The 26,603-nt window shown below is 40.4% G+C and overlaps 1 protein-coding gene across 3 annotated transcripts in view; it reads right to left on the bottom strand.

The window, feature by feature from the left end:
* Positions 1–26,603, bottom strand: part of LOC124787777 (protein pigeon) — a 485,699-nt gene that overhangs the window by 144,375 nt on the left and 314,721 nt on the right. For all 3 annotated transcript variants that reach the window (XM_047254670.1, XM_047254671.1, XM_047254672.1), the window contains 2 exons: positions 20,779–20,955; positions 20,434–20,643 (listed from right to left, as the gene is read on the bottom strand). In XM_047254670.1, the coding sequence (XP_047110626.1) occupies positions 20,434–20,643; positions 20,779–20,955 (387 nt within the window). The remainder of the gene's footprint in view (positions 1–20,433; positions 20,644–20,778; positions 20,956–26,603) is intronic.

The following is a 26,603-nucleotide window of genomic DNA, read 5'->3' on the forward strand; positions in this document are numbered from 1 at the left end:
CGTTATGTATTCTTGGATGTTACTTCTCTGATTACTCCTTGCTTCTTGTTCAGTAATGTAACTAGCACTATGAACAGCATGCCCCTTGCAATGAATATATATGTGGAATAAATTTGTATTTGAGCAGGCCACCACATATTTGGTGACCCAGAAGAGGTTAAAATATGTTAGTATTACTGCGCCAGCTTCGACGTTCCGAGTCGTGTCAGGACATACATGCATGTTACTGCCATGCCAGCTGCGTGCGGTTTATTTATGCATGCAAATGAATATTTCAACAACTGTTACCAAGCCAGGCCAGAGTAGCAGGATGAATGGAAGAGTCATGATAAAACCACTGCCCTTCTGGTAGCATAGTGCAGTACTATGGTTGGTGCAACTAGAGAGCCAGTTAATTTTAGTGCAAATTTTGTCATATGAAATAAAGATTAGTTACATGGTTGCAGCACTAACAAAAGACTTTGCTCCTCAGGTGCAAGATATCCTTGTGACATTGACAGAAGTGCAATGGTATGCTGCTATAAAGAATGCTCTGATTATATACCTGCCTCAGGCAGAAGAAAAGCTCCTTGAGAAACCTCTATGGATGGAAGGAAAAAGACCGCACTCCATCGCAGCTCCTACAGTGCCTACACATACCAGCCAGCACACAGTCAGTGATGATGTGTAATGATATATTTGCTTCTCGAGTTTATCTGCCGATATATGGAGAATTCTAATGGTGTGCCCAGTAGATCTGTATGCATTAGCACAAACAGTAGACAAGATCGTGGAGATGTATTCCTCAACAAGCATTGCAACACTGATGATGCAACAGGATAGCACAGCTGCAGTGACTTTAGCATCTTTGCTCTCCCAGTTAGCAGAACTAATTACACAGGTTGCTACACTGCAAAAAGCACACACCAAATAATGGCCACATCCACATTTGTCAAGAAGTCATAACCATTCACCTGCAATGTCAAACAGCTGCTGGTACCATAAAAAATTTGGTAAGAGCACATGAAAATGCACAACACGATGCAAATGGATACACAACACAGAGTCTGTGGCAGCTACAACTTATGATGCCAATGACTCGAAGATCAAGACCTATGGATGAGTTACATTAATACTCAGTCTTGGTCTCTGTTGAATGTACAAATGGCAGTTCATAGTGGTCAATGTCTCACAACTGATCTTGGGATAGACTTCCTGTCTTTCTGTGATTAGGTTCCTAACATGTGACAGCAGCATTTGAACGAGACAACAGTAAATCTAAATGCTCAAGGAAAGGTTAGCTACACAGCCCCCATGACAGTACGTTTAACTGCCATGCAAATGCAATACACATGGCCATTGAATTTGTGAGGCAGTCACCTATATCACTGCCAGTTAAGTTTACGACAGTGCACTACATTCTCACCACACCAGGCCTGCCTATCTATGCTCATCATAGGTGTATGGCACCTGAAAATCTAAAAATGCAAATGCAATACACATGGCCATTGAATTTATGAGGCAGTCACCTATATCACTGCCAGTTAAGTTTATGACAGTGCACTACATTCGCACCACACCAGGCCTGCCTATCTATGCTCATCATAGGTGTATGGCACCTGAAAAGCTAAAAATAGCCCAGCAAAAATTTCGTAGTTTGTTAGCAGAAGCCATATGTCGAACTTCAAGTAGCAGAGGCAGCCCCATTGCACATCATTGCAAAGAAATACAATGGCTGATGTTCATGAAGTGATTCTCACCAGCTATAGGCAATGACCATTCTGGACCAGTATTCCATACAGCATATACAGGGTTTCCTGTCCGATGTGCTCTGTAAGACAATCTTTTTCCACAATCAACTTAGTGCTTGCATATTACCAGATACCTGTAGCCATGGAGGATGTCCTAAAACAGCTGTCACTACTCCTTTTGGACTGTTTCAGTTCACGAGAGTGCCATTCAGTCTCTGTAACACAGCACACATGTTCCAGTGTTTTATGGATGAGCTCATGCAGGAATTCAATTTCTGCTACACCTACACAGATGATGTTCTTGTAATGTTGTTCCCTGAGGAGGAACATTTATAGTATTTAACTCTGTTGTTCAACATTTATGCATGCACAGACTAGTAATAAACCCTTCAAAATGTATTTTTGGGGCAACAGAAGTTCATTTCCTGGGATATACTGTGAACATAAATGCATGCCCCCTTCTCAAGATAAAGTACAAGCCATAATCACATATGCTCATCCAGTCACAATTATAAAGCTTTGTCAGTTTCTTGGTGTTATAAATTTTTACCAGCACTTCATTTCCTATCATACTCTGATCGCAGCTCCATTAAACAAACTTCTTAAGGGAGCACCAAAACCTTATGACAGTTTACAGTGGACAAATGAAACAGACTCTGCTTCCCAGGCATACACATAGCAATATCAGATGTTAGCTACAGGGCTGGCACATCCTATACCGCAAGCTCTGCTTGCATTAATGGTTGACACCTCTGCTACTGGAGCTGTACTGCAACAGTCAGTGGACCATTGCTGGCAACCGGACCTGTTTTACAGCCACAAGCTGTCACCTTGGGCAACATATGACTGTGAATTGTATGCTGCATATGCTGCTATCAAAAAAATTCAAACATCATCAGGTAGAAGGTCGACAATTTAGTATTTACACAGACCACGAGCCTTTGACTTACGCCTTTAAAGTGAAACCAAGCAAGGCATCTCCAAGACAGTTGAAGGACTTAGACTACATTAGCCAATTTTCAAGTCTTTTTTTATGCACAAGGCAACTTCAGTGTTATTATCCAATGTTGGAGTCTTGACCACACCAGAGCATACAACAGCATAGATTGAAACTAAAGCTACAGCCAATGATTTTGGTGCTCTTATGGATGGACAACAGTATGATGAGGAATTATGTAGATTGCTGATGCAACAGTCAGTCAGGGCCAAAACTATGTCAGCTAATCACACCTGAAACGAATGTCAGACTTTACTGTGGCATTTCTGAAACAAGACCACGACCATTTGTACCATAAAAATTTCAAACTCAGGTGATCACAGCTACACACCGTCTATCACATCCTGGAGTTCAAGGCACCATTTACTTAGTCAAGGAAAGTTTTATACATTCCAGTGAATAAGGACTTGCAAAAGCATTTGCCAAGAGCTGCATGGAATGTCAAAGGAATAAAATCTCATGACACGTCATAGCACCATTGGGCACATTTGTATCCCCTAACCAACGATCTGAACTTGCCCATGTCAACACTGCAGGACCTCTCACAATTTCTGAAGGCTACAACTACTGCCACACAATAGTGGACTGATTTACCAGGTGGCCAGGAGTAGGTGGCCGGGAATGTTTCCAATAAGAGATATCGTGGTAGAGACAATAGTGCAGACATTCTTTTGAGGCTGGATCACTCGTTTTGGTGTGCCTTTACACATCAATATTGAACAAGGACATCAACTGAAAGCATATCTTTTCAAGGTACTGGCAATGTACTAGGTATTAAACACATATGCACCATGACCTACCACCCTACGATGAACGACATGATCGACTCCCTAAATCAGTAGCTCAAGTCAGCTCTATGGTGTCACACCACACAGAAGTGGACTTAGGCACTGCCTAATGTGCTCCTTGGGTTGTGAACATCTTTCAAGAGTGATCTTATGGCCACAGAAGCCAAACTTGTCTACACTTAAACATTATGACTGCTGGCAGAATTAATGCAAGATGGTACACATGACAATGTAGCACATTAAATTTTGCTCAGTGGATACACGTCAGCTTCAACCTGTTGTCTCCAGAGAGTAAACTGGATGATATCCATTCATTTTCAAAGATTTAGACAGCTGCATACATGTACTTTTCCACAATGATTCTGTTCACAAACCACTTCAGCCACTGCATGATGGACCATACTCAGTGTTAAGTAAAAGCAGAAACACGTTCAGAGTTGACATTCATGATGTGCCGACTACAGTTGCCCTTGACCAGATCAAGCATGCATTTCTTGATGTGCAATACACCACTACAAAGCCAGTAACATCAGTTGCAAAAAGTGAAAATGTCATAACTGAAAACCTTTTATGTGCTGTCTTGCTGACATGCAACAACAGACACCAGATGTTACCGTGCATAAGATTATGCCAAGCTTACGCACTCTTAACCTGATGTCCCTGTATTCAAGAGTGCTGTGACAATACATTCTGAGCATCATGTCAGATTCAGCATGAAATATTGTTGACACTGGGGGGAGGGGGGGGGGGGGGGGGGAATCATGTAGTGACTCATCCTACTTGTGTAAATATGCAAACACAGTGATACGATGTACATAAATATTCTGTGTGTCTTCTTTTCCGTTATGTATTGTTTGACATTTCTCTTTCTTTGATTACTCTTTGCTTCTTATTCACTAATGTAACTAGCACTACAAATAGAACCCAGCTTATAAATTATATATACAGGGACGAAATCTGTATTTGAGCATACAATCAAAAGTGCCATTTGTTTAGACTGACTCCAGCTACAGAATGTAAAAATGAAATTGAAAATATCTACTGTACATCAGAGAAAATGCACCTAACAACTCTTAGGGGACGCACCCTGTAAATAGATGCTGAATGATACACATTTGGCTGTCAAAACGATAATGCGTGAATCCTTCATTGAGTACTGTAGCAAAATTTTACTACATGATCTCTCACTAAACCCAAAGAAACTTTGGTTACATGTAAAGGTTTTCAGTGGCACCAAAGTTAGTGCCCAATCACTCAGGACAGAGAAATGAAATTGAGGGTAGCAAGTCAAAAGTAGAAATGCTGAATTCCATTTCCAAATGTTTCTTTACAAAGGAAGATAAAGAAGTACTGGCCAGTTTAACTCTCAAACCACTGTGAAGATGTGTGTTTGAGAACAGCTGAAATTGTTAGAACTAAACAAAGCTTCAGGGCCCAATGGAATCTCTGTCAGATTCCATACAGAACTTTGCAGCCAAGTTACCTCCTAATTTAATTACATCATAGGTCATACAATACTTTTAAAAAAGGAAGTCTACAGCATTGTATTCTGTAGTGTAAATGAGCAGTTCTGATTCGAGCCTGACAGCCAATGGTCATAGTCCGTTAATGCCATATTATGTTAGTAGTAGCAGAGGGTCAGAGAAATAATCTGTATATAAACATTTAATAAATGGCAATGAGAAAAGGTTTTTAGGAAATAAATGTTAGAGAATTCCATGTTTTTCTGCCAAGAGCATGAAATAACTGACATCCTTGAACTTGAAAATATTTAAAAACCATCAAAGTGAACACACATATTATTCAAAGATACAGCCTTACTTGACGCTCATCATTATTGACAGTAGTAATTTGCTAGGAAACTTTTAAAGGTGAAAATAATGAATCATAAAACATTTTCCTATTTTCTATATTGAATCATATCATGAACCTGCCTATACACTCTAGTGGTAGCACCTGATGTTGCCATGGAAATGAGCAGCTGGTGTAAGTTTACTATCAACTGCTGTGGCATCACTACTCAGATGGCGATGATCGTCAGGCATGCCCTGTGTTGGGATCCCGCCAGTCTCCAGCGTATAATCTGACACAGGGTCAGCCTCAGCCAGTGAGGATGCGAGCAGTAGACTGTATGCCATGAGTGTTATCATATTGCTTATGGTGCTGTTCTGGTGGACTCTATTTGTAACAAACAGAACTATGATATCACTTGGCTTGAACTTCGCTTGGGAATACAAACTTAAGACAGGTTGCACTGCTTTTAGTAGTACCTCATATAATCTCTATTGTTATCAATAAGAACATTGTTTGAGAGTGTAGATCACCTTCCACAAAAAAGAGCAATATTACTGTGATTTATTTTACACTATTGCCACAAAAACGAAATATATTCACATTTGTAGAGTTTTATTGTATGCCTGTAAAGTACAATGTGAATGAACAGCTAAGTTAACACTACAAGGAACACTGCACTGTTATAATGTAGCTTTTCTAATCAAACTTACATCTAAGTACAGTACAAAATGCTAACATCAGGAATATAAAACCTCTTTTTGAAATACAAGAGAGTGGATGAGAGTTATAGAGGAGGACAAAGGGTGCTACATCTTGGATGGAGAAGTAGAAACAGCTTTACAAGAGATGAAGAATCATAAAGCATGTGGAATTGATGTATTACCAGCAGAGTTGCTTAAGAGCCTTGGAGTACAGGTGTGAAAGAGGTAACTTATCTATATAAGAAGATATATGAAAAACACGGAAGGCTGAAGGACTTTAGCTAGAAATAATGATACTGATTGAGAATAAAAGCAATGCTAAGAAATGTGAGGATTTGAGAATCTTAAGTTTGATTTTTCATGCAGGAAAAGTTCTACTAAGGATGATAAATAGAAGATTTCATGGTAGACTGGAAAAAGTACTGCAGAGGAACAGTATGGATTTAAAAGAAAGGAGGTACAAGGGATGCAATTTGACTGTTGAGAATTATAGGTGAGAGATACACTGAAAGAAGAAAAGAAGTTGATATTGTTTTCATTGACTTGTAGAAAGGCTTTGACAGAGTACAGTGAAATAAATTAATGGACATTCTAAGGAAGAGTAAAGCTGACAAAAGGGATAGAAGGCTGACTATGAATCTGTACCTACAACACAAAATATGAGTACAGACTGGGAATGAGATGACAGAGGAAAGTACAACTGGAAGATGAGTGAGGCAAGGCTGTTGTCTCTCCCCAATATATATTTAGTGCATATTCAGAAATGTTTGAAACAAAAAAGAGAAATGCACGTTGGTGGTAGAAGGATAGAATGTATTCGATTTGCGGATAATACAGAGTTATTGGCAGAGAGAGAAAGAACTATGATTGGAATGTTAAAATAATTAAAAAAGACCTGTGAGCAATTCACTATGAGAATCTATAAGAAAAAGACAAAATGTATGGTGATAAGTGCTAGAAAAGTAAGAACAACTATAAAATTAGGGGAGGAAGATACAGAATAAGTTAGTGCTTTCAAATAACTCAGAAGCATAATTACTGAAGACATGAGCTGCAATAAGGAGGTGAAAAAGTGTATAGAAATTCCTGAGAAGGCATTTAATAAGAAGAGGAAGCTTCTATATGGGTGCAGTATATGGTGCATTGCATGATAAAGAGCAGAGACATGGGCACTGAGGAAAGAGAAAGGAAAAAGAATTCAAACATTTGAGATGTGGATTAGATGAAGATAGAAGGGATAAAATGGGTAGACAAAGTGAGAGAAGAGAGAGAAATTTTACAGCTAATCAGGCGGAGGCAACACAATTAGCTTGGACAATGGATGAGAAGAGATTGTTTACTGATGGATGCTATGGAAGGAACAATGAACAGAAGGAAAAGAAAAATAGGAAGAAGAAGAAGGAGAAGGAGGAGGAGGAGGAGGAGGAGGAGAAGAAGATACCAGATGGTAAACAGTATATGGATAGAAAACAATTATGAGAAAATGAAGATGGTAGCAAACAACAGGACTGCATGGAGAGCTACAAGTGAAGACCTGTACTAGAGCAAGACAATGATGATGCTTAAGTGAAACTATTGTCATCAAGTTATTCCATAACTGTTTCAAATAGGGGAAAAAAATCCAAATAAGATTTTAGTTTCCTCGTCAGTGGACATCAAGATGGATGCATATGAGCTGGTGTGCTTATCAAAGTGGAATTGTACAGAATGCTGGACTCATTTGTTTATCTGTCAACAGCGACAGGCCTGGCCTGGTAGTTCTTACCCTGACTGCAACTGTTGTGGACCAGTCTTTCACCTCAGGCTGTACTCTGTTTTCTGCATGCTAGTGACAGTCATTTGCATTGTTCAACTTTGTGTTTGTCTCTGAGCTTCATCTCTAAGCAGTGTTCATACCCTCTGCTTCATATTGATTGACTCAACCTTCGAGTTTCATTCCCTCTGGGGTTCAGCTTGCAGCTTGTTGTTAAGCCACCACTGGCCCATATAGTTTAGATTTGTACTGACAGTGACAATTTGCGGCATTGTCATGCCTTGTGCAGATATTAAAGTGGTGATGTTGAATGTTTTTACATGTTTGATACTCTTCTTTTTTCCATGGTGTTGAAGTGCAGTCACTATGGACCCAGCAGTTTTTCAATACTGGAAGGAACAGTGCTTTCTCCCCTGCCACCCCCAATGCCATTTGCTGGTTTCATCGAGGCTATGGAAAAGGTTCCTGGTGCACTGCCAAGTAAGATGGATTGTCAATCCAGTTGATAAGCCTGTCTTGTTACTGACCAGCAGTGTGGGATTATAAAAAATCATGCAGAATTTGAAGCCCTCTACCGACCTTGGGAAACTTAACTTTCATGAACTTCGTCAGTTGCTCATGCAGTATTGTTGTCATTAAACCCATGAGGTGGCAGCATGCTTACAGTTCAACCAACCCACAAGCATCCAGGTAGTTGTATGTGGTGTGGATCGTCGACCTGCTAAGAGTGTATGGTAAACCAAACAGTCCCCGTCGACCTGCTAAGAGTGTATGGTAAACCAAACAGTCCCCAGTATCCTGTAGGGTGAGCCAGGTGGCCTTGCCTGCTGCTGGGCCACTGTGGCTGGGTGTCATTGATGATGAGGGTGCAATGACTGCACTGCCCATCTTTGGCTGCATTGGGCTCTGTGGGTACATGTTGGTCAAAGTATCGTCACCCCTCTAACATTGTTTTTTGAGTTCGCTCTTGTTCTACACCTGTTTCCGGTCAATGGGCAATCCAGTGTCCTGTCCCAACTGTCATTTGATGCAATTTCAATAGGATTGCCTGCACATTGAGGCCATGTGTGTGGTCTGCCTCAAAAAAGCCCATTTGACACAGTTTGTGATGTCACAGTAGGTGTGCTGTGGAATGGTCATCAGAGGCCACAGCATTTTCACTATACTCTGATGATGCCTCCAATGCCCTGCAAGCATCACTCTGATGTATTCTGTTGCAAATGGTAATGGAAGGTTGCCCAATTGAGAGTCAGGTAGATACGAGAGACTCTTGGGCTTCCCTGTGTTGCAATGGCCACTACATCAAATTGTGTCTTATAGTAAACAGTCTGCTCCATTGAGGGGTAATCATCCATCTCTGAACATTGTGGAATGCCAGCTTAAGTTGTAGTGGTATATTCATCATTGATGCAAACTGTTTTTGGGTTGGATATCTTTTCAATTTTTTGTTTCCAGATGGTTAACAAAGTACACTTAGTGGCTCAATCAGTCCCTTTCAAGATTTTGGACTGTTTGCTACGGCCACACAACCAGCTGTTTGAGAATACCTTGGGTCAGGCAGAAAATTTCCAGGCACATATCTCCCTTAAGCCTTCAGCAATACCTAAATTTTATCATTCCTGCCACATTCCCTTAGCCATGTGTTACAAGGTCAACATCAAGTTACAACATCGGCAGGACCTCAGCATTGTTTCTCCTATTTCATGAAGTCAGTGGGATACCTCATTGGAGGAGATTCACACAGCAGACAGTGCCATAAGCCTTTGTGGCAATTTTAAACAGACAGCCAATGTGCAATTTGTGGTGGATTTGTAACCACTTTCATGGCCAGAGGAGTTGTCAGCCACATTGCCAAGGTGGCAGCATTTTTCATGCATCAAATTGCACAACACACTTCTGTTATTGGATGCAACTTCTCAGAATTTTTTGGTGGTCAATACCCCTTTGGGCCTCACCAGTTTAATTGCTTGCCTTTAGGAATCTTGCCTGCTCCAGGACATTATCACCAATATTTGGAACAGTTAACTCAGTCAGGGCTTCTCTGTTCCACAAACTACACCTGTGCCATCTGGGCAATGGACTCTACATGAGAGGAGCATTTATGAAATCTGCAGGTGGTTTTCAGTGCATTCTAGAAAACGGCCTTCATTGCGAGCTATAAAAATGCAGCTTTTTCACCACAAAGTTGCATTTTTTGGGACATGTGTTCAGCATAGATAGTCTTATTCCTGTTGATGAGCACATCAAAGCCTTCTCAACTTGCTAGTGTCCAAGAACATTAAGAAGATCCAGTACTTTTTGGGTAAGGCTTCACCAAAAGGGCAACAATGTTTGTGTGGTTTGTGGACTGACAATGGGCTTTTCAGTCTCTCAAGCAGTTTTTGTGTTCCATTCTCTGCCTCACTTTCTTTATGCAGGTAAACTGTTAACCATGGCTGCTGATGCCTCCCAGCACTTCCCACTGCGCCCAGATGGCATCAAGCAGCCCTTCACTTATGCAAAGAAGATGCTTTCTCTGGTACAATATAACTACTTAAACGTGGAAAAGGAGGTGCTGGCTATCATTTACCACATAAAAAGTTTCACATTTTCTTGTATGGATCGAAGTTTGGACTCATCACCAACTATAAGCACCTGGTTTCCTTATTTGGCACTCGCTCTAAGCTACTGGATCAGACTGCCCACCAGTTACTGAGGAGGTCCCTCAGTAATTTCAGTACGACATTTGTTAATAGTCCACTGCCCAGCATGTTAATGCAGATGAACTATCATGGTTGCTGCCTCATATGTATCCTGAGTTTGATCGACAAATGGGAGCAGTTTGGCAGACCACATGCATGGGCCTGCCCAGTTGATGTCTCTAAGTCAGAAATGCGATGAAGTTGGCAATGGCACTGGTATGGTGGATGACTTCCAATTGTGGGAGCATGTCTGCCTGCACCTGCCCCTCCATGCCTTCTGTCTTTGACTGTGGATTAGGGCACGAGAGACAATTGGTGCCACAACTGCTGATGTGGAGCCCACGGAATTTGCCCCGGTGCCCCTCTACCCCCTCATTCATCAGGGGTTGAGTCTCTGCCCCTGTCACTGACAACTGAACCAACCATCACCCTAGCCTCTGCTATCTTCCATTCCTCCAGTGGTGTTAGCAGCATCAGCATTGCCTTCTTTGGTCACTGGTCCACTAATGGGGGATCTCTTGCCATTGCTGGTATCACAGGTTGTGGCAGAAGCCAGGCCATTTTTGGCCCTTTGTGGCCTTTTTTTTGGGGGGGGGGGGACTTACTATTCCCTCTAGCAAACATGTAGATGAATTCATATGAGCTGCCGTGGTACTGAAGTAGAATGGTACAGAATGCTGCCATGGAGGGTGCATGTGAAGCAAGGCATAGACAGGGCCACTACCACTAATTCAGTTATTTACCCATTGGTGGCAAGAGACCTGTCCTACCAGTTCTTATGCTGATTACAACTATTGTGGACCAGTCCATTGCCACATGCCACATGCAGTTTTCCATATGCTAGTAAGAGTCATTCCACTTTGATTGAGTTTGGGTTTATCTCAGTGCTTTGACTCTTTGCATTATATGGACTCTCTGCTCCCCCGTAGACTGATTCATACACTGAGATTCATTCACTCTTCTGGGTTGTTGACAAGCTACCATCAGCTCATCTAGTTTACATTTTGCCAACAGTGACAGATCACAGTGTTCTCCTAGCCTTCTTTGGGTACTAAAAAGGTCATCCCTGAAGTCAAGAGAATATATAATTAGCAGTTTATAATCAACTCAGATAATAAATCAAAATCCCTGTAGAAAATTACAAATGATACAGCTGGAATGAAAGATAACAGTTACTCAACCATGAATTAAGAATGAAGATGGTGTTATTTCTGACCTCAGACAAGCAACAATGTAGGAACTTTCAGCTGCAGCCTTCATCAATAAAACACACACACACACACACACACACACACACACACACACACACACACTAGCAAGCACACTTCATGCACACATGACCGCGAACTCCAGCATCTCAGGTGATGCTGGAGTTGGTGGTCACGTGTGCATGAGGTTTGCCTGCTTGCTTGTGTGTGTGTGTGTGTGTGTGTGTGTGTGTGTGTGTGTGGACAGGCACGCGTGCGCGCGCTTTACTGACGAAGGCTGTGTCTTCTTTACACTAAGCAACGATCTGTCTTTTCCTATATTGTTGATATTTCTACAAGGAGTTTCCACTGTTTGACCTTAACCAACTGTAGAAAATATTTAACAATCACTTCATAAACATTGGTGACCAATTTTCTTTCTTAACCAGTCCTCCTGTAACAACAATGTAGTTATTGGTTTTTTGTTTGTGGAAAATGTAAAGACAGTGTCATATTTAATAATGTGATAAAAAATAAAATTCAAGAAATATACAGGCAGATCTTCATCAGTTATTTAGTTAGCAGGAACACACAACATTAAATCAAAATTTCAGCTGCAAGAATGTACCCCTAGACATAAGCCTTGGAGCCAACAACAAGAGATAATGAAGATAAGTAAAAAGTTTTTCTTTTGTATATCTTATGCCTCTCGAAGCTTTTGAAACTAATGAAGACACTAAGAAAAATTTAATAGTGATGTGTGACAGGGTAAGATTACATGATGCCAACTGCAAATTCAGAAATTGTTTAAATACTGCAAGCTGCTACTGTATACAGACAAAACTAAATACATAAATTTCTCCTCATTAAAGTGGATATCATCAGTGACAGATATGACAGAGCCTACACATCCTCAGAGTGTGGATAGATGATACTGTACCATGGGATATAGATATAGAGGATCCATGAACCAGACTGAGGAGTTTGGGCTACAGTTTTTGTGTTCTCAGTAAAGTCTGTGACATCTAACCCCACACAGCATTCCATTTTGGGGCATATTTCACAAAAAGATATATATTAAGCAACAACGAATAATTAAGATAATGGAACAAGGGTCTCTCTCTTCTTCTGCTACTACATATCTCTTTAATGAGGTCACTATCTTGCCAGTGCTATGTTCCTATATTTATGAAACTGTGTACTTTATGCATGAGAATTTGCATATTTAACCAAAAATAAATATGATCACCAATATCATACCCACCATCTCAATGACATGTTTATAGGTGTTCAACAGATATAGGTGACAGTAGGATTAATTTTTATATAAAAACAAAGATGAGGTGACTTACCGAACGAAAGCGCTGGCAGGTCGATAGACACACAAACAAACACAAACATACACACAAAATTCAAGCTTTCGCAACAAACTGTTGCCTCATCAGGAAAGAGGGAAGGAGAGGGGAAGATGAAAGGAAGTGGGTTTTAAGGGAGAGGGTAAGGAGTCATTCCAATCCCGGGAGCGGAAAGACTTACCTTAGGGGGAAAAAAGGACAGGTATACACTTGCACACACGCACATATCCATCCACACATACAGACACAAGCAGACATTAATTCTATGTGGGAATGACCAGCAACAAACTGTCCATTCGCATGAATGGACACAGGCAGACAGTGTTTGTTGGTAATGAGGATCACCCTGTGGCCAAACGTGCCTTGGTGCACAGCCAGCACATCTTGGCACAGTGTTACACCGTCCGGGTTATCTGGATACTTCCCACCAACACCAACCTATCCGAACTCCGGAGATGGGAACTTGCCCTTCAGTATATCCTCTCTTCTCGTCATCCGCCAGGCCTCAATCTCCGCTAATTTCAAGTTTCCGCCACCCATACCTCACCTGTCTTTCAACAACTTCTTTGCCTCTACACTTCTGCCTCGACTGACATCTCTGCCCAAACTCTTTGCCTTTAAATATGTCTGCTTGTGTCTGTATGTGTGGATGGATATGTGCATGTGTGCAAGTGTATACCTGTCCTTTTTTCCCCTAAGGTAAGTCTTTCCGCTCCCGGGATTGGAATGACTCCTTACCCTCTCCCTTAAAACCCACTTCCTTTCGTCTTCCCCTCTCTTGCCGCTCCCGGGATTGGAATGACTCCTTACCCTCTCCCTTAAAACCCACTTCCTTTCGTCTTCCCCTCTCCTTCCCTCTTTCCTGATGAGGCAACAGTTTGTTGCGAAAGCTTGAATTTTGTGTGTATGTTTGTGTTTGTTTGTGTGTCTATCGACCTGCCAGCGCTTTCGTTCGGTAAGTCACCTCATCTTTGTTTTTATATAAAAATTTTTCCCACGTGGAATGTTTCCTTCTATTATATTGACAGTAGGATTAAGTAGATGAGAGTACTTCTATACAAGAAGCTGTGTGGAAGAAAAGTTCCAGGGACAAAATAAAATTAGTGCTACAGCAACACTCTTTTTATTCTGTTCAAGAATTTATGAATCCCAATATAAATAATGAAGTTTAGTCTCCCTTATGAATGTGTATGTATCTTTTTAATATTTATGTGCAAAATGTTTGTACAACATCAATCAGTGGAAAATTCAGGATGCAATAATGACAGATTGCTACTCACCATAAAGTAGAAATATTGAGTTGCAGACAGACACAATGAGACTGCTAAACAAATGAGCTTTTGGCCAAAAGGCCTTCTTCTTCTAAATTAGATGACACACACACGTTCATGCAAGCACAACTCACACACACACAACTACTATCTCTAGCCACTAAGGCCAGACTGCAAGCAATTGCACATGGCGGGAGAAGCAGTCTGACTGGTGTGGGTCAGGAGGAGGCTAGTACAGGAAGGGGGAGGGTAGCAGTGTAGGGATAGGAGCGGTATAGTGTTGTTTGTGGGAGCATACAGGATCTTTGTGGGTACAGGGTAGTGCAGCTAGGTGCAGTTAAGATGTTAGTCATCAGGTAGGTAGGGGTGTATGGGAAAGGAAGCAGAAAAGGAGAGAAGCACAGAGACAGTGGCTGCATTAGTGGGATAGAAGGCTGTTTAGTGTTAGAGTGGGAGCAGGTAAGGGGGTAGGTGGGTGATGGACAGTGACTAAGAAAGGCTGAGGTCAGGCAGGTTAAAGGAAGGTAGGGAGGATTCAGTCAGTGCAGGCTGTGAAACAGTCACCAAAATGAAGAATGTTGTAGTGAACAGCATGATCAGAAACTGTCCACATGTCTCTTGGCCAAAGTCTGTTGGTCCCCATTCATGCGGCCAGATGGCTTGTTGGTTGTCATGCCCACACAGAATGCAGCACAGTTGTTGCAACTGAACTTGTAGATCACATGACTGTTTTCACAGGTAGCCCTGCCTTTGATGGGATAGGTGATGCTTGTGATGACTGAAGTAGGTGGTGGTGGTGGTGGTGGTATGATGTATGGGACAGGTCTTGCATCCAGATCAACTACAGGGATATGAGCCATGAGGCAAGGGTTTGGGAGCAAGGGTGGAACAGGAATGGTGGTGTCTTTTATACAGGAGCATAGGTTGTGATTAAGAGGCTGAACACTGTCCAGGTGTTGCATTTCGTGTATGAGGTGCTGCGGCTCACATATTCGTCTTGCTCACGTTACGAGCATATTAATCATGCCTCTTTTCTGGCTCAGGTGATGGTTTGATAGTTTGTGCTGGTATCGGTCCATGTGTGTCGGTTTTTGATACACGCTGTGTCCCAGGTTTTCACCATCCCTTGTGACCAGCGCATCTAGAAATGGCAGTTTTTTGTCCTTTTCTACTTCCATGGTAAATTTTATGTTCACATGGAGGCCGTTCAAGTGTCTTAGGAAGTCACCAAGCTGTTCTTCACCATGACTCCACATGACAAAAGTATCATTGATGTACCTGTACCACACCTTGTTCCATGAAGAAGTTGGCCACTACTGGGCTAAGAGGACTACCCACGGTGGCGCCTTCCTGCTGTTGGTAGAAATCGCAATTCCACATGAAATAGCTCATAGTGAGACAGGCATGGAAGAGCTTTGTGATGTCTTGCAGGAAAATGGAACCTATGTGCTCCAGAGCATCACTGAGTGGCACTTTCATAAACAGAGAAACAGCATAGAAGCTGACCAGGATGTCGTTTGGTGCAAGTTTCAGATTCTTCAGCTGCTCAATGAAATGTCCTGAGTCCTTTATGTATGTGTCATTCTTCCCCACGTGTGGCTGGAGCAGAGAGGCCAAGTGTTTTGCCAGAGCACGCACTGAGAGAGACCAACCATGTAACAAAATTCGCCAACATGGAAGTTCTGGCTGTAGAGAAGCACAATCACACGCACTTGTTCAGAGAAGCTGAAGAAATACAAAAACATGCGAACAGTTTCAACAAGAAAGAGGAAAGCCTTAAGATAAATGGATCCTGGCTTCCCGTACTGCAACGAACAACCGTCACAGGTAGCAAGAGGAGAACCGCACCGGAAATGACTGAGGAGAAGCCCTCGGATGTTGGCGTGCCAGGTACATATAGTCTGTGGCCGCAAGCTCAGCTCCAGTTCACCGCCGGCAATGGAGGGTGAAGCTTTGACAATGCCAGCCACTCGTGCTGGCGAAACATCAGTAAAATCGTTAGATGAACATCGGCCGAAGAACCCGATACAGAAGCCAATAGGCAGTTTGTCAACAAGTGGCCACGAAAGCCTTAACAATTTTGAATCTATCCTTTTCTTAATATTGTCATTATATGTTTATGTGATACATGTAGCTCCTGATTTTTGTTATACCTTATTTACAAACATGATAACCTAGTGTAATTGGTGTGTAGGTGCACTGTGTATCACACAGTAATACTTCACCCGACATAACTGACAGCTTTGTGTTAAAAAATATTGTAAGAGCTATGATTTGCTGTTAACAATGCGTGACTCATATTATTCAATAATTCAAAAGTATATGTTTGTAACTATAATGTGCACTATGGGATCAAAAGTATCCGGACACCTGGCTGAAAATGACTTACAAGTTCATGGCAACCTCCATCGGTAATGCTGGAATTCAACATGCTGTTGGTCCACCCTTAGCCTTGATGACAGCTTCCACTCTCGCTGGCATACATTCAACCAGGTACTAGAAGTTTTCTTGGGGAATGGCAGCCCATTCTTCATTAAGTGCTGCACCGAGGAGAGATATCAATGTCAGTCAGTGAGGCCTGGCACGAAGTCAGTCTTCCAAAACATCCCAAGGGTTCAAGTCAGAACTCTGTGCAGGTCAGTCCATTACAGGGATGTTACTGTAGTGTAACCACTCCACAACAGGCCCTGCATTATGAATAAGTGCTCGATCACGTTGAAAGATGCTATCGCCATCCCCGAATTGCTCTTCAGCAGTGGGAAGTAAGAAGGAGCTTAAAACATCAATGCAAGCCTGTGCTGTGATAGTGCCATGCAAAACATGACCACACCATAACACCACCACTTCCGAATTTTACTGTTGGCACTACACATGTTGGTAGATGATGTTCACTGGGGATTTTCCATAAGCAAATCCTGCCATCGGATCACCACATTGCATACCGTGATTCATTACTCCACACCATGTTTTTCCACTGTTCAATCATCCAATGTTTACACTCTTTACACCAAGCGAGGCATCGTTTGGCATTTACTGGCCTGATGTGTGGCTTACGAGCAGCCACTCGGCCATGAAATCCAAGTTTCCTCACTTCCTGCTAACTGTCATAGTACTTGCAGTGGATCCTGAAGCAGTTTGAAATTTCTGTGTTATGGTCTAGATAGATGTCTGCCTATTACACATTACGACCTTCTTCAACTGTCGACGGTCTCTGTCGGTCAACTGACAAGGTCAGCCTGTACGCTTTTGTGCTGTACGTGTCCCTTAGCGTTTCCACTTCACTATCACACCAGAAACCATGGACCTAAAGATGTTTAGGAGAGTGGAAATCTCGCCTACAGACATATGATATAAGTAACATCCAATTACCTGACCACATTCGAAGTCCGTGAGTTCCGCGGAGTGCCCCAGTCTGCTCTCTCACAATGTCTAATGACTATTGAGGTTGATGATATGGAGTACCTGGCAGTAGGTGGTAACACAGTGCACCTCATATAAAAAACATATGTTTTTTGGGGGTGTCCTGATACTTTTGATCACACTGAGTATATAGATTTTCTCTGACTTGTCACATGTCTATGTGTAACAACACACTGTACAATACCAGGTATCAATATAGATCACATCAAACCAGAGTTTTTGTGTTTGTATATGCCAGGTAATGGTGTACAGTAGAGGTAGACATATAAGAGAATAGTTTTGTCTACTGTTAATGTAGGATTTGGATGAGGGATGTTCAAATGGCTCTGAGCACTATGGGACTCAACTGCTGAGGTCATTAGTCCCCTAGAACTTAGAACTAGTTAAACCTAACTAACCTAAGGACATCACAAACATCCATGCCCGAGGCAGGATTTGAACCTGGTTCCAGACTGCAGCGCCTTTAACCGCACGGCAATGAGGGATGTGAAAGTTTTCCTGCCAGTGGGCAAGTGACAAAACAGAGAAGCCAAATAATGTGGAGTAGTTTCTGCTGAAGATGCAAATAACATTTTCCAATTCTTTTGCATTTTTTTATTTCATTCATCTTCATAATTTGAAACAGTGCTGATCATAAACAGTTTCTGTTAAAGTCATAACTGTTTTTTCAACAAAGAACTAGTCATAATGCAGTTTTGGCAGTCTATGTATGACATTTACAACGAACTTTTCTGAACACACTTTTGCCTGTGTCAAAGGAGTGACATGTGATTATGTGAGTTTTGAATCTACAATGAAGATTCGTATCTCAATTATGACTAGCAGTAGCAGATCAATGCAATGAGAAATTATATGTCTTGTGATAACAGGAGAAGCAAATAACAAATTTATTGATGATTAGCACCAGCAGATCTAATGATGATTATTGTTAGCAGATCAATGAAAGTAGACATTTTATACCTTGTGACAAAAAGAGCAACAGCCAATGAAAGACAAGGAAAAAGGACGAAACTAATTATAAACTGGAATGACAAGTTTAACTGCACATTAATTTTGAGATATTATAATGGTTTCCATTACACTACTTTGGAACATTGTGAAGAATGATACAAGTTCATAACTTATCTAGAAATGTTAGTGCTAGGTGAAATCAAAAAAGGAAAACAAAAATATAACCTTTGTCCTGGTTAAAGCTATTAAATTTTTATGTAAGTTAATTTTTGACACAGTTCTAGATGACACAAAAAGTTAAATAAATCTGAGAACATTTTCTGGTTCTATAAAACTAAAACACCATGGTCTAGGGGTTAACATCCTAGCCTATCAATCCATATGTTCCACAATGATTTTGCCACAACCTGTATTCTGAATACATATATGATTATTGTAGTCAAAGATGTATGATATAAAGCGTCATTCATTTAGTCCACAGCAGCCTTGACAAAAATGAGCTGAAGGATCAGATGATAGTAGTAGTAGTTTTAGGAGGAGGAGGAGGAGGAGGAGGAGGAGGAGGAAGAGGAGGAGGAGCAGCAGCAGCAGCAGCAGCAGCAGCAGCAGCAGCAGAAGTAGTAGTTTCATCCCTGAATCACTTTTACATGGATACTGGACATGTACCAGTATTACAGTTTAAGAACAAAAATAACAAAATGCTTACATATAGGCATTTACATACTTACAGATCAAGTTTTACAGTTTCTTGAGTGAATACATCATTGAATTATGGGTTTGATGATGGTGGACATCTTTATTTTTGTGTAAATATGCAAATTTTCATAAATGAAGTGTGCAGTTTCATGAATGTAGGTACATGGCATGGGCAAATTATTGAACTTGTTACAGAGATATCTAGTAGTGGAGGACAGAGACATTTTTTCCTTTCCAACTACTTTTTTCCCTAACTGAGGGACTAACAGTTCTTAAAGTTAGGTATAGTTTTTCTATTTATGTAAATGAGTGTTGTCTGTTTTGTCGTACATGTCCAACAGAACAGACAACACTCAGGATTATGCAGCCTGTACTTCATTTTCTAAAATGGAGGAAGGGGGAAGAAAGGGAGAGGGGTAGTTGGGAAATCATGAATTCCAGATACACAGGGAAATGTGGTGTTGCAACAGCGGAAGTTGAAAATTGGTGTCAGACTGGGACTCAATCCTGAATGCTCCATATCTCTAGAATGGTTGCCTTAACCACCTTTGAAAGTTCGAAAGAACAGACAATACTCAGTTACACAAATATAAACAAGCACAGTGGTTGTATGACATAAGTTTCAGTGTGGAGGCACACATATTGTTGAGACACCTAAGGGAATCAAGAATTTGTGTGTAGGAGGTGTAGAGGACGAGGTGTGCTGCAATGTAGTATGCGACAAGTTGAGAATTTGAGTCCGACGGAAGGTATGTACTGGTGGCCGAGACGGTTAAGACAATTGTCCAAGAGAAGTAGAGCATCCAGGTTCAACTCTTGGTTCACCAGACATTTTCAACTTTTGCTACTGCAATACCCTGTGCAGCTAGGAGTCACTATTACCCAGTTGCCATTTTCTATACTCTTCTCTATTTCAGAAAAAAGTAGTTTTTTGTGTCTATAGGCAGAGCTGAAATAACTTGAATGACCATTGAAATGAGAGATTTAGAGAGATATTCTCTCTCAGAGTGTTGCAATTTATTGCAAGTATAGTCTAGAACTCTAGGGTCACATTCATCCAGATTAGAAAATAATGGATCTGTTACATGTGAAAAGCAAGATCTCTTTACCTGATAGCAAACTAGTGACACCATAAGCTTTTCTGCCACCTGACTGGAGCTAAAACGTCTTTTATCTTTTTCATTTCTCTTTGCTAAATGATCCCACAACTTGGTCCACAAATCAACACGATATGGAACAAGTCTCTGCTGGGGTGACAGCAGCATCATAGCAGTATTCCACAGCGTTTCTTGTGATATGGACATTGTGAGACGGTTGATCTGAAATATAAAGTGATATATTTCAAATGGATATTACCTTTTCCAGCTGATAAATTTTTCCCAAAACAAATTACTGCTCTGTATAATGTACATTACTTTTATGACTATAATCTCTGTATAAATGACAGTACTTACTTTTACTTCAATATTAGTGATTCGTGAAATGGTAGTTAGTGGCAATAATCCTAACAAAGGCAGCGCATCGGAAGTTATTGTTCTGTAGGAGGAAGCATAAGCACCACCAACTAGCATTTCCTGTAGAATTTGTGATACATTCAATCTCAGTGGCTTCTCAAGAAAAGTTTTAAGCAACTGCAAGAAGAGCAAAGACAGATGAGAGGCCCAACTTCCAAATCATGCAGTTATAAGCAAATTAAATCAAATAAAAAATATAAAACCATGCAAAGTAATAGAATCTGCAGTGATGTGAAGGTTTATTACACCATTACAGATAAGTATTTTTAACTATTAAATGATAGTTAATTATCATATAAATACAAGACAAAAGAGATGCAAGACAAATTTTGGAGAAGTGATTTACTATCACATCTGAATGAAGATGTGCACAAACCAGAAACACCCAATATCATGTTGCTAAGTGTGAAGCAGAAAAAAAACACACACACACACACACACACACACACACACACACACACACACACACACACACACACAGTCACAGTAGCACAACTCACACACACAACCATTGTCTCTGACTGCTGTGGCTGGATTGGGAATTGCCAATGCACTGAGGGTATCAGCAATCTGGCTTGAGTGGTGGGGGTATGGTGAAGGCATGCTGCAGGGAAGGGGAGGGATAGAAGGGAGAAGGGTGGGGGAGGGGGAAGGTGTAGTGCTGCTTGTGGGACGATACTGGGGCATTGTGGGAAAAGGGTAGGCTGCTATGTGCAGTGTGGTTGGGGGATGAATGGAAAAAGAGATAAGTAGAAAATGGAAAAAACCTAGTGGGAGTGTTGGTGGAATAGAAGGTTGTGAAATCTAGATGGTGCTGGCTGTGAAACAGTCACTGAAGTAAAGCACACTATGTTGGGCAGCATTTTCAGCAACTGGGTGGTCCACCTGCGTCTTGGGCAATGCTTGTCGGTGGATTTATGATAACAGACACCTTGTTTGTTGTCATGCCCATGTAGAAAGCAGCACAGTGGTTGCAGCTTAGTTTGTAGATCACATGGCTGCTTTCACCGGTAACCCTGCCTTTGCTGTGAAAGCAGCAATGTGAACTACAAACTAAGCTGCCACCACTGTGCTGCTTTCTAAACGCACGACAACCAACGAGCTGCCTGTCTGCATGAATGGCCACCAACAATTTGTGCCAACAAACTGTGCCGACATACAATTGGACTACCCAGCTGCCCAATTTGCTGCCAAACATTATGTGCTTCAGTTCTGCCAAAGAACCTACTAGTTTTCTCCCTCTTCTCTAGTTCTCTCGTATCCCGCTCCCATTCCCCCCCAACCTTACGACTGCACCTAGCAGCCCTCCTTGTTCCCACCATGTCCCTGTATGCACACACAATCAGCACTACACCCTACACCTCCCTGCTATCCATCACCCTCCCCACCCCAGACCTCCTCCTTAGCCCCACCATCCATGTCAGATTGCTGCTCTGATCATGCATAGTTGCAGTCTGCAGTCTGGCCACAGTGGGAGGAGACAGTGGTTGAGCGTGAATTGTGCTTATGTACATGTGAGTGCATTTTCTATTTTAGAAGAAGGCCTTTTGGCTCAAAGCATAAGTGTATAGCAGAATTTTCATTGTGTCTGTCTGTGACTCGAGCTCTCCTCTCTATAAGGTGAGTAGCAATCTATCCTTTTCATAGTAATGTTGTTAAAAATTCATGAATAAGGGTTTTGTTTCAAAATTGCCCCCCCCCCCCCCCCCCAATAACAATGACTCATAATTTTGGGGATCAGAACTAGCATAGCAGTTCACCATACACCATGAACTTGTCCTTAATGTGTTGAAATTTCTTCCTCTTGGTTTCTTTATTTTCTTGCAGATGTTAATTTTCTCATGCTTTAATTTACAGTTAGTACTGTTCCCTACAATCATTTATCTCCTACTCCAATATATTTTATTATTATTATTATTATTATTATTATTATTATTATTGTCATTGTTGCTGTTGTTGTAGTAGTTGTTGTTGTTGTCGGAGACCAAATGCTAGCTAACATAATCTCTAATGTCCCAACTTTTGTCAGCATTAATAAATGCTATTGTGCTTTCTTAGCAGCTATTCCAAAAAATCCTATTATCAATTTCCCAAAGGCAGCAGATGTGTGGTACCTAGGCAATGCACTCCTTTCAGAGTTTAGATGTTGTTAGCTTAAATCAACTAGACCTTTTAAACTAAGGGGAATCACTGACATAAAATCACCAGAAATAAGGCTGTGCGGGAGTAAGCAGCTCATAAACACTAAAGGTCTAGTTACTCATAGTGCCAAAAACACACTCATAGCCTGGACAGCCTTACACTTCAAGAACACAGACAACTGAAAATGGGTTGTAAACACACTGATTATTCACAATAAATAGACCACAACCATTTGAATGAATTTATCATATATACTTGGCAGAAAGCTGATAGTGGCTTCCTCTAAATTAATGGAGTCTTTGCTACATTTTCTGCAAGCAGTTGTACATAATATTTAACTCTTGCACTCAATCTACTCCCAAACAGTTGAGTAGGAATTGTTGGAAAAAATATGGTTATTAGTAATTGAGAAATACTTTGAGAATTTGCTACCTACAACTACTATAAAATTACCAACATATTTTTCAGGGAGCATGGCATCATTAGTATGAGGTTCAGCATCAGTACACATTACATTATGAAAAGGAAAGGTTATGGGCTCATATCAGAGACACCAGACATTTAGAAGCTGTGCATCTGCTTAGGAACACTGTTTACATGTAACTAAATTACAAAAACATAGTGAAGAAAACTGATTTGTGAATGAAAACAAGAACAATGTTTACTTGGTGGGAGAACTAGGATTTAAATACCACTTAGAAGGTAAAATTCCCAATTTAGTCATCAATGTATCTAAAGGACACTGTTTATGAACCTTATGGGATAAAAATAAGGTATCACAGACAAAAATCTCTAAAAATATGGACTGAAGAGGTCAGCCATGTCGTATCTGCTGAACAGAAGGGTTAAAAGAAAATGATAAATAATTAATCTTAGTATAATCAAGAGATTTACAAAAGATAAAAAGATGCAAAGACAAGAACTGTAGGATGTGTAATTGAGAACACAGACAAGGAAGACAGAATTTATCACACAAGGCCATGAATATTATAATTGACATACAGCAAAAATTTGTTTCATCCCTCTGTACCATGTAAACTCTCAATAGCAAGCATATTTCATCTTATCAATATAAACATGACAGAACTGGAAGTCATAAAAGGAAAGGATGATTTTAGTTACAATTGAGGCTCTTATACATCTCAAATGAATGCTCCAAGACAAGAATGGTACTTGAATCATGGAAGACAGTGGAGGTGATATCACTTTACAAAAAGGGAGGAAGAAATGCATGTGAGAGCTACAGAGGTATAAGCCTATTACTGTACATATTCCACTCCCGGTAGCTGAGTGGTCAGTGTGACAGACTGTCAATCCAAAGGGCCCGGGTTCGATTCCCGGCTGGGTCGGAGATTTTCTCCACTCAGGGACTGGGTGTTGTGTTGTCCTAATCGTCATCATTTCATCCCCATCGATGCGCATGTCGCCGAAGTGGTGTCAAATTGAAAGACCTGCACCAGGCGAATGGTCTACCCGACGGGAGGCCCTAGCCACACGACATTTCATTTTCACTGTACATATTTCTTACAAACTCTACACAAGAAGTACTAAAAATAGGGTGAGAAATATTTCTGATGACCTCCTAATGGAGGAACAAAATTACTTTAGAAAGGGTTGATTTTGTAGTGAGAATTTACTATTGCATGACATTTAACTGAAAAAGACAAGAACGCAACCTCAATACTCATATCATATCATATCATAGATAATGAAAAAGCTTTCAACAATGTGAACAGAAGCAGCCTTGGAACATCATTGAAGAAACAAGGATTACCAAGGTATTTAACACAGATAATAAAGGGTTCACATCTGCGAACAGAAATTATAAACAAATTCAGAGAAAGAGAAAACAGGACCAATTAAGATCAACAGAGAAGTGAGACAGGGGTGTAGCCTTTGACTTAATGTATTCTATATATACTAGGACCTGGGCTTCCCAAACATTTCCTCTGATAGAACACTTCGAGAATCCAAGTACTCTGATGGAACACCTTGTTTATTTTGAAGGTTAATAAAGTTTTTCAAACACAGAAAATCCTGTTAATAAAGTTTATTTAATGAGAAAACTTGTTTTGTTCAACGATTATTTCAATTTTAAATTCTAACTAATAACACAGAAATCATAATAAAACTTTTAAAAAATAATCAGTATAGATGAAATGTAAAAAAGCCAAGTTATTAATAATTTTCATGGAGCACTTCCGATGGAACACCAGTATTCTAAGGAACACAGTTTGGAAAACCATGATTAGACAATAGTTTTAGATACTGGAAACCGGAGTTAAACAAGGTGTGAGATTAACATAGGACACACAAACATAAATATTCTGCTTCTTAGTATTGAGCAAATAATTATTCATAAGACAGAAAAGTAAGCAAAACAATTTTAAACCAATAGGAAATAGATATATATGAGGACTGAGGAACAGAGAGCTTCAGTAAAGACAAAACAGGCTGAAAGTTTGCAATATGTCACCTAAGTTAAATATGAAGATCTGCCAGCTCAGAATTTCAGTAAAAAAACTGAAGTTAAGGCCTTCAAAGGGAAAGTTCCAGTTCACTCCAAAATAGTACTGTATAAACAGTCAATAGAACAGGTGTCACTTATCATTTATTAGGCTTCAGTATTAGTAGTGAACATGGCAATGATGTCACTAATAAAGTAAATAAGCTTCAAATGGTATGTAGCACAATACACAGAACAATGGGTGGCAAGACAGGACAGGATATAAAGTTAAAATTTTGGAAAGTAATGGCTACTCCTATTCTAAAATGTATAAGTGAAACGTAGACACCCACCAAAAAAAAAAAATCAATTATGGAAGGAATAGTAAAGGACTTGTTTGGAACTGCTGTCATCAGTATTGAAATCAATTAATTACATATCCTGTCAATTTACTTTATTGCAAATAAGCTACTGGTAAATAAAAAGATAATAGTGACAACACATTTCCTGCTAAGCTACAATATAAACATAAATGTTACTCCATTTACACCTCCACTAGCTCTTCTATATACAAATAAACAAATTTTTTTTGGTATTATTGTGGTTGAACACCTGTCATGCAAAGAGGATATAGGTCATATTTGTAAGGAAGTCAGTACAAATGTGCATTTACTGAAAATGGTCTTAGTCTTCCTGGACCATGATTCCTTCAGGCAAATGTATATCGAACTGAGACATCTGTATCTTTAGCATGGTACTGAAATTGATGGTGGGGCACCAGCAGTCTATACAGGCAGGGTTTTTTGACTGAAACGAAGACAATAAGAGTGGTAGCTAAGGTAAAAAAAGAGAGAAACTTTTGCACAAATTTTCAGAAAATATAAAACACTCATCATCTGCTCTATGTCCATCCCGCAGGGAATCAAGTTTGTTAAACTAAATCAGAACATAATGTAATGAACAGCAATGTACTGTTCCAAGACACAGAGGAGGGAAAACTTTCACAGGTTTATGGCTAATATAAAAGCTACACACTGCAGTCCACATACAATAGGAACAATTTTTTTATAACAGATTACCATCTGATCTTAAGACAGTCAATTTAAACACCTTACAGAATAAACTGAAGCATTTATAAAGAGAGAATTGCTGTTTTTCAATAGAAGATTTCAAACTG

This window comes from Schistocerca piceifrons, chromosome 3, assembly GCF_021461385.2.
Source record: "Schistocerca piceifrons isolate TAMUIC-IGC-003096 chromosome 3, iqSchPice1.1, whole genome shotgun sequence".
Classification (NCBI taxonomy): domain Eukaryota; kingdom Metazoa; phylum Arthropoda; class Insecta; order Orthoptera; family Acrididae; genus Schistocerca; species Schistocerca piceifrons.